This window comes from Elephantulus edwardii, unplaced genomic scaffold (genome assembly GCF_000299155.1).
Source record: "Elephantulus edwardii isolate Elephantulus edwardi_28Jun2011 unplaced genomic scaffold, EleEdw1.0 scaffold00026, whole genome shotgun sequence".
Lineage (NCBI taxonomy): Eukaryota > Metazoa > Chordata > Mammalia > Macroscelidea > Macroscelididae > Elephantulus > Elephantulus edwardii.
The window spans coordinates 3511698-3521777 of NW_006399776.1; the positions used below are offsets into that span (position 1 = coordinate 3511698).

The 10080-nt window shown below is 35.0% G+C and overlaps 1 protein-coding gene and 1 pseudogene across 1 annotated transcript in view; both read right to left on the minus strand.

Moving 5' to 3' along the window:
• The window catches only part of TMEM62 (transmembrane protein 62), a 62783-nt gene that overhangs the window by 18433 nt on the left and 34270 nt on the right, over nucleotides 1-10080 (minus strand). The window contains exons 8-10 of the mRNA XM_006882968.1: nucleotides 9823-9978; nucleotides 2057-2216; nucleotides 1414-1527 (exon numbers count right to left, since the gene is read on the minus strand). Of these exons, the coding sequence (XP_006883030.1) occupies nucleotides 1414-1527; nucleotides 2057-2216; nucleotides 9823-9978 (430 nt within the window). The remainder of the gene's footprint in view (nucleotides 1-1413; nucleotides 1528-2056; nucleotides 2217-9822; nucleotides 9979-10080) is intronic.
• Nucleotides 7216-7870, minus strand: LOC102846332 (annotated as a pseudogene).

Below are 10080 nucleotides of genomic sequence, written 5' to 3' on the forward strand. Positions count from 1 at the left end.
GCATAACACGTGATTGCAAAGACCATGGCCTGTATCAGATGCACCTTAGTCTCCAGAGAGACACTGCTGCTCTTCAGTACTTTAGAAAGGTCCCTAACAGCAGACTTTCCCATTGCAATACGTCTTTTAATTCATAGAGTAGTACTTTAACCATGCCCAAACCTTAATGTAAATACTTTTGCAACCAGCCAGTCACTTCTAGGAATTTATCTTAAATAACTGTGTTAGTAATATATACTAAACTTAATTACAAGCATTATTTATATTAGAGAAAAAAGTTGGAAACCATTTAACTTTCCAACAATAAGAGAGTGGTGAAATAAAGTATGGCATATTTAGGATAATATAATACAGCCAATAATAATATTATAAAATTATATGACAAAATGGTCAAAACATATCTTCTAGTGGAAAGAAATCAGACAGCAAAAAGAGAACAAAAAATACAATACCATTTTATATATATATATAAGAAAAAAATTGTTACCTGGAGGTGTGTCAGAATACTGCTCTAGAGAAATAGTGGGTTAAGTGCTGGGCTGTTAATCAAAAGGCTGACAGTTGGAATTCAATAGCAATTGTGCAGAAAAGAAAAAGAGTGGCAGTCTGTTCCAGAAAGATTTACAGCCTTGGAAACCCTATAAGGCAGTTCTTCTCTGTCCTCTAGGGTCACTATGAGTTAGTACTGCCTTGATGGCAACAAGTTTGATTTTTATATGTAAATGAATTCAACTCAATTCATTGTTACTGAGTCAGAACCAATTCATAGCTGACTTCCCACCAGGTTTTTGGAGGCTATAAATCACAAGAGGAGAGACTGCCCAACACTCTCCCCTGGAGCCACTGGTGAATTTGAAGTGCACAGAGGTACCATCTATGGCTATAACAACCACCACCACCACCACCTATGGGTTAGCAGTGCAATTCCCTACAGACCACTCCACAAGGGCATTGTAAATGAGAGAGAAAAATAAGGAAATACAGAATATCATAAAGAGAAAAACAATGTTTATAATGGTAATGTGATATAAGCTGTGAGGCTGATTTGACTTTATAGATTTCTTTTTCCCCTCAAGTTTTCTGTATTAAACATCTATATTTTTATGGGAGGGAAAGGATATTTTGAACCATCATTAAGCTAACTCAGTATAAGTCCTATAATCCTCTTAGTTGTCCTGGTTTTATTTACCAGCATTTGTTAGAACCAGGTCTCAAATTACAACTACTGCTAATCCAGGCCCCCATGCCTTCTAAGTCAAATCGACTTAAAAGCATTTTATTCTTCTATATAAAGCATAGAATTTCATTTTATTCATAAAGTTCACCTTTCTCATTATCTGACTATATTGTTTAGGACTTTAGTATTGCCAAATCCTGTAAAAGCAGACAGTACGTTTGGTTGAATTCACTCACCACGATATAGTGGTCAGTAAGGAGAATCAGTGATGCTAGGGGATCAAAAGTGAGATGAAGGTCCTCTTTGACAGAAAATACGTGCTGAGCAGTGCTGCTTCTTCCAGCAGAATCCTAGTTACAAGCACAACAGAGAAGTCACACTCCAGAAGATATCAAGATTTCCAATGCTCTATGAGTCAGCTTCTAATAACCTTTTCAGTTATCTCTGAAAAGCTGCTTTCTTCTTTAGTTTTTCTTTTTCACTGTGGTTACATATACATAATATATAATTTACCTCTTTAACTGGTTTTAAAGGTACAATTCAGTAGTACTAAATACATTCACATTGCTAAATAATCATCACCTATATTTATTTTTATCATCCTAAATAAAACCCATTAAACAGTAACTGTCCATTCCTCCCCATTCCCCCAGATCCTCATCCTCGTAATCATTGTTGTTACCCTTTGTGTCTCTTATGAATTTACCTATGCTAGATGTATCCAGTGTCAGCATATTCTAGATATAATGCATTGACTTTTCTAAAATTAAACTTAGTTTGATCTTTATGAATTGACTGAGATCAGTTAACTTCTAAATCAAAGTTAACTGTGGATACAGCCTGCTCATTTATATGACAAGTTGAAAATTATTAACTTACCTGAACAATTACTTCTATGTTATGTGTCCCATCACTGTAGTTCCTGGGATTCCACTTTAGTATGTAAATAGGACCAGACAAACGAATAGCCTCTCCTAAATGAACTCCATCAATCTTAACTGTGACAGAAGTAATGGAGGATGAAGAAAAGGTCAAGATTCTAAAATAGAGTAAAGATAAATATATAGTTTTAGGGCATTATTTTAATAAAGAATAGTTCCATTGTACTTGCAGAAGACATTACAGGAAGAACAATCACATTGTACAACTTGTAGTGATCACTATTCACAGGATTGTGGTTTCTATCTGAAAAGTGACTTTTGGAGTTGTACAATTAAAAATACCTAAATTAGAAAAAATAACTGAATTAGTAAGAAATTAGCAAATCATCTTCCACTTTCTGAAAAGGCTAATCTATTTTATTTTGGCAAATTCAGCTAGAATAAAGTTCATTCTGAAGAAATTCCTAAGGTCCTGGTTTTGAACATAGTACACTCCTATTCCTCTACTGTTCATAGGATTTTCAGCAGCAGAGATTACGCTGGGAAAGGCTGCAGTTAGGAACCCTTCCAAATTACTGAAGAGTGATGATGTCAGTTTGGGGACTAAAGGGCTTCTGATTCAGGCCACGGTCTTTCTGACCACCTGCATGCTATGCATCTGAGAGCTAGACAAGAAGGATGACAAAAGAATTGATGCCTTTGAGCTGTTATGTTGAAGAAGAGCACTGAACATCCCATGGACTTCCAAAAGAACAAACGAATATGTCTTGGAGAGGATGCAGCCAGAGTGCTCTTTGGAGGCAAGGACGATGAGGCTTTTCTTCACATACTTAGGGCATGTTACTAAGAAGGCCTATTCCTTGGAAAGGGACATGATGCGCAGAAAGGCAGAGGTTAGGCAAAGGAGAGGAAGACCCTTGACCAAGTGGACAGCCATAGTGACTACCACAGTGGGCTTTAATGTGTCAGGAAGTATGAGGATGGACAGGATAGGACAGGGTTTGGATCTGTTGTTCATGGAATCACTTCTGGGTGGTACTCAACCTGACAGCACCTAATAATAACATGATTATTAATATAATGTTCAGATTATTATCTGCTCATTGCTTGGTAGAAAGATGAGGAATCTTCTATGTGATTTCCAGCCACAGAAAACCCTCGGAAGGGTCAGCCATGAGTCAGCTATGACTTGAAAGCAATGAGTCTGAGTTTCGGGTTTTGGTTGATTTTTATTGGGTTGGTTTGTGCTTTTTTTTTTTTCCCAATCTCCTCATGTGGTTCCTAGCATATCTACCCGGAGAAAGTAACATTATATAAAGAGAAAGGTTTTCCTTAGAGAAAGGAATTTCTAAGTTTGATATCCAGCTCTCATCATAAGCCTAACATGTGAGTTCCACTTCAATAACGATCACAATTATATAAATTTAAGATTACAGTATATAAGTTATATATAATCTATAAAATATAAATAGCTTAACAGTAACAAAAATCTTAAAGCATGGTATATTCTAATTGTTACTTCCCCTGCAACATTATATTTTTGTTAAATGTTTTTATAGTAGCTCTTTTAATGACTATTTTAATAATATATAACATTATAAATAGGTGAAATTATATAAACTTAAGAGCCTAGTACAATTTATTTCATATTAATTAGTGAAATGTCTAAATTAATTAGTGAAAAATATACCTTTACAAACAAACCAAGCCCATGCCAATGAGCCAACTGTGGCTATGAAAGTCAGGAGAGACATGCCCATAGAGTTTCTGAGGCTGGTCTTCATGGAAGTTGATTGCTTTATCTTTCTATAATTGAGTGGATAGTGGGCTTGGAAGGTTTAACCCATTATAACAATGTTTAACTCAGAGGGGTCTTTGGTAATTATAGGAATACTGTTAAACTGGTGGTTCTCATGTTGCTCGGGAACATTAGAAATTAATTAGTAAACTTGTTTTAAAAGTAACTGGCAATTCTTATTAACTGTTACAAAGGAGTTCAAACTCTTAGAATCCTATGTCTAGAACTCTAAAAGAAATTATTTCAGTGAAGACTCTATATGCATCAAAGGACCACCCAAAATGAAAAATAATTTTAAAAAAACAACCTAAAAGTTCACCAAAAAGATAGGAATATGGTCAGATAATTGTACTACATTCTCCATTGGAATGATAAGCAATTATTAAAAGAATCACTGTATACCATGCCTCCACTCTGGGAGTTTGGCTACTAGCAAGCATCTTGATGGCAGTCCTGTAGGTTACATAAGAGAAATTTATAACTTAAATGTATTACTTTTCAAACAAATATTCCTTAAATGATACAGCAATCTTTTGTCTATTTGCTGAACTGAACAAACTTGGTGTTGCTGTGATGCTGAACACTGTTCCATAGTCTTGTTAAATACCATAATGGCTGCCCATTATCTACAATGTTTGGATGAGCTTCCAGATTGATTAATCCTTGGAAGCAGGAGTGGCATCTACATCCTAAATTAGATGCCTCTAGAAACTCTACAAACTGTCTGAACTCTACAAGCTCTATATATGTACAGAAGTGATGTTAGTTATAGAACAGAGTTCTGTACAGAAATGATGTTATAGAATAGAGTTCAGGTCTTTTATTTTTTAATTGTTTTTTTAATTTTTTTTATTTTACTTTATTATTTTTGTGTGCGTGTACCGTCAAATCAGATCTGACTGGTACAGGAGGAGATTGCCCCTCCTTCCCCGGCAGAGCATCTGGTGGATTAGAACCATGCACCTCTCGGATTGTAGTTGAAGCTCCTTGCCACTAGGCCACCAGAGCTCCCCTGAGTTCAGGTCTTTTGTGCAAAGCTTACTCTCAGTTGTATTTGACTTGATGACACTTAACCACTAAGTGAAACTAGTGCTGTTATATCCGGAGGAACACTCTTCCACTTTGCACATCACTCTTTATCAATGTGCAGCTTGAAGTAACCTGGATTTGCTGTGATGTTGTACCTTGTACCATTGGGGTATCAAATACCAGAATGGTTCCCCAATATGGACAGTGTTTGGTGGAGCTCCCAGTTGTAAAACAGGTTTGGAAGCAGGAGTGGCATCCACTTTAAACCACATGCCTCTGGAAATTCTATGAACTTGGAAAAATGACGATAGTTATGGAAAGGCCTTAGGTCTTTTGTTCATAGAGTCCCTAACATATACCATGCCTAAGATTGTTGTTACTATTAAGTACTGTTGAATTGGTTCAGATTCACAGCAACTCTATTATACAACAGAACAAAACACAGCCTTGTCCTGCTGCATTCTCACAATCATTGCTCTGTTGAACGCATTTTTGCAGTCACTGTGTCAATTCAACTTATTGAAGTTCTTTTTCATCAAACTTTTACTTTACTAAGCATAATGTCTCAATAATAAAGGGATTGATACCCCCTGATAACATGCCCAAAGAATGAGAGATGAAGTCTCACCACCTTTGCTTCTAAGAATGTTCTGATAGTACTTCTTCTAAGGCAGACATGTTTATTCTTCTAGCAATCCATACTTTTTCAATATTCTTCACCAACACTATAATTCCAAGTCATCAACTCCTCGTTTTCATATTCATAGTCCAGTATTTACATGCATTAGACATGGCATTAGACTACTGACCTTCACAAGCACAGATAAATACTATGGCTTGGGTTAGGCAGCCATAGTATTGAAACTACTAGAGTCCTCAAAATGAAATCTCGGTGTTTTCCTACTTAAAGAGGTCTTTGCACCAATGCAATTCATCATTTGATTTCTTGACTGCTACTTCGACAAGACTTGATTGTTAATTCAAACAAAATTTAATCCTTGATAGCTTCAAACATTTCTCCACTTATTAAGATGGTGCTTATTAGTTCAGTTATGGGGAGTTTTGGTTTCTTATATTGACAAATAATCCACACTGAAGGCTATAGTTTTTTATCTTCATTAGTAAGTGCATCATATCCTCTTTACTTATAGTAAGCAAGGTTGTAACATTTGCATGTCACTGCTCCATAATGAACCTTCCTTTATGTCATGTTCTTCTTCATATAGTCTAGCTTCTCAAATTACTTGTTCCACTTTTAAATTGAATAAGTATAGTGAAAGATAGAACCCTGACACATATCTTTCCTAATTTTAAGCCACATGGTATCACCTTGTTGTTTTAAGGACTTCCTCTTGGTCTAAGTTCTACATGAGCATAACTACATGTTCTGAAATTCCCATTCTTCACAATGTTATCTATACTTTCTTATGATCCACATAGCTGAATGTTTTTCATAAGCAATAAAACAAAGGTAAACATCATCCTGGTATTCTCTGTTTTCAATCAAGACTACATGACACCTCCAAAGATATCCCCCATCCTACATCCTCTTCTAAATTTGGCTTGAGTTCCTGGCAGTTCCCTGGCAATGTACTACTGCAACCATTTTTTTTTAAGTGTCACTGGCAAAATTTTACTCATACATGATTAGTGTTTTCTAATATCCATATTTGCTGATTTTTTTTTGCACAAAATTAATGTTTATTCCACCTTTGTGTCATATTCCTGGATCCTTCACTAATGTTACATAAAGGAGATGGAGCAAAGCAAAATGAAAAACCAAAATCAGAATCACTAATGTTATTAAGTAGGGAAACAAATAAATTAAAATCTAGCAGCCATCAGCAAGAATACAGCCAAAACAATGCTGTAAAAAGAAACAAAGAAAAATGCTAGAAAATGGTATGCATCATACTCTTTCAAACCAGCAAAATATGCTTCTGTATATAATGGTACATAAACATTTTGTTTTTCCTGTAAGATACGGAAATACAAGTTCTGTTTTGAATATTATGGATGGATGGGTAAATGTTTTATAATGTGAATTCTACTAAGCTATTACAGAGTGGGTTTAGGAACATATTTATGTATTCTGGGGACAATGTATACTGTAATTGGGATACTGGATACTCTAGCCAAAAAATGGAGAAAAAAAATAAACACAGAAGTACAAGACAAAGGTGAATGAGACTTCTCTTATATCTTAGCAACATTTAGATGGAAATAAAATTTAAATACAGTCCACTCTGCTTTTGAAGAGGCTTTGGTTCAGCTCCCAAATCTCAACTGCTTGACACAGTCTCCTATGAGAATACTCAGAAGGTGTCTTCTTAAACAACAAACCTATTTTTAGTTGTGGAGCCGCTCTTAGTAGCTGTGTCTGTATGAGACTGATAACCAATTGCTATCTTTGGAGGAAGTCCTAACCTTTCCTTGTATACCCTCCCTATATGTGTAACAGCATCTCTGTTTTCACATTCAGTAGTCCATATTGCTATTTTATCACCTTTAGCTCTAACATTAACAACAGCTCCACATACATCATCACTATAGTCATCAAAAGATTCTCCAATAAGGCACAGCAGCATCTCTAGCCGAAAGCCATAGAGGTCACTTCATCTTTGCTGTTTATTCAAAGTAATTAGCTATTGTCCTCCTCGTTTATTTTTCTCATCTTCCCACATGGGCTCAATACCATCCTTAAAAAGTGAGTAGTCACAGCTAGGCATTAAATTACTAGACAACTGGATATGGTTGTACAGAGCCCAAAAATCTTCAACAGTATCAAACTTAGAAATGAGCCGAAGGTTTGCTTGCCAAGTTTTGCTTTTATCATTTTTAAAAAAACCAGAGTGCCCATCTGTTCTGTAATGGATGTTTAATATAGTGTTCTGGATTAGCAACCTCCTCATTAGAATCTGTTTTCTCTTCTTCTGTAGGCAGGGGATTAGAAGTAGGGGTGGTTTCCGGTTCCACAGTTGCCATATTAGATCGATCTGATCGCACAACCCTGAATCTTTTTTTTTTTTTTTTGAATGGGCACAAATACGGATCTCCCTCAGTTGGTTGGTCTTCAGGATTTCTTAGCATTGACAAAGAGCACATCCAGTACTGCATCTGTTTGCTGAAACACCTCAGCTGATAATCTGTCAGTTCCTAGAGACTTCTTTATCATCAATGCCATCATGGTATCTTGAACTTCTTTCACTAGTACCACTGGGTTTTGATCATATGCGACTTCCTGAAAAGCCAAACTATTGACTAATTCTTTTGGGTACTTTATATTTCTTCCATCTCTTGATTCTTCTAGGGTTATTAAATATGAATCCTTCAATACTGAAACTCAGGGTTTGAATTTCTTCTTTCTTTTTTGTCAGATTCAGAAATGCCCAAGGCTTCATCTACCCTTTTGATTTTCTAACTTTGAGGTCTTTATCCTTTTCATTATAATACTTTGTTTTCTTGACCCACTCTTTGAAATCTTTTGTCTGGTTTTTATTTCATCATTTTTTCCTCATTGGCTTTAAATATTCATTTTGGTCTTCTAGTCCTTCCTGGTTTTTGGTTTGTTGGCATTTTATTTTTTTTTGGTTTGTTGGTATTTTTAAATGTCTCTTCATTTTCTTCAAGTATAATGTCCCTTATATCATCCAACAAATTAACTAGTCTTCAGTAATTTGTGTTTCATGTGTCAACTCTAAATTCAGGTAGGATATATTCAAGGTTGTATTTTGGCTTTAGTGGACAGTCTTACTTATCTATAGCCTCTACTAAAACTTAAATATAAGAAATCAAAGGTCAGTTCTATAATCAGTCCCTGGTCTTGTTCTTACTGAGGATATTGAGCATCTCCACTGTCTCTTTCCACAGATATAATAGATTTTATTCCTGTGTATTCCATCTGGTAAGGTCCATGTGTATGGCTTCTGCCTAAGTTGTTAAATAAAGATATTGTTGAATAAGTCATTGGTTCTGCAAAATTCTCTCACGTGAATCTAGCCTAGTTTCAATCAATAAGGCCATTATTTTCCAGCTGCTGGTCCTTAATCTTCCCACTTTTGCATTCTAATCACCAGATATTATCAATGTACCTTAGTTGCACATTTGATCCATTTCAGATGCAAAAATTGGTAAAATCTTCAATTTTTTAATCTTTGGCATTAGTAGTTGGCACATAAATTTAAATTATATTAATACTATCTGGACTCCCTCAGTTGGCATACCACTAATATCCTAACACTGACAGCACTAGAGATCTTAAAGCATGCCCTATGGTTACAATACAAAAACATGCCCACAAAGAGACCTAAGGAGAAAAACTTAGAAATGTTAGTAGTAATTCTATTAGGGGGAAGAAATATAGCATATATTGTCTATATTCCTATCATTCTATTTTCTCTCCTCAAAATAAGAATATTTTTCAAGACTGCCATTATACTTGGAAGAAGTTATATATCTCTTCCCAAGAGAAATTTTAATAACCTAATAAGAATATATTAATATATCATATTCATGTGTCAATTTAATGTTTAATTCTATAATATTTATTCAGCCTTTGCTTTTATTAGAAGGCTACAGAGCAAGAGGGGGAAAATTCTGAAGTGTAATGTGAATTTTTAAAAGCAGAATAGAAAATAAATGTGTTCATTATGTTTTAAGCAATGCACAGTGTGCATATAAAAAGGCTGGAATAAAATATATGAAAATAATGATAGGTGACTGAGCTTCTGGGTGATTTTAAAAGCACTATCAGTTAAAAAAATATGTATTTTTTAACTGAGTGGAGGAAAAAACCAGTTAAGTCATTCACACAATGCTTAGGTTGTTAAGAAAATTGAAGTGAGGCGTCTTATCATATTCCCATCAGAACAAAGACATACTAAATTATTCTCTATCAATATCAAACTGATAGTAAACCCTGAAAAACTGCTACATACCTGATATGTGTTGAGTGAAGGATTCTTTCTAGAGGTTCATGTTTTGCATAACTATAGAGAAGTGACTTAGGGTTAGTGATTAGAACAACAGGCCACATGCCAAACGTTAAATCTGCAAAGCTAAAAAGGTCATGATCAAAAGCAAAGATCCGATACCTGGGGACCAGAAGACAAAAAGATAAATTTAATAACATCATATTTTAAGATAGTATGAACTAACATATGAAACATGTAAAATTATAAAACTAGTGCTAAAAA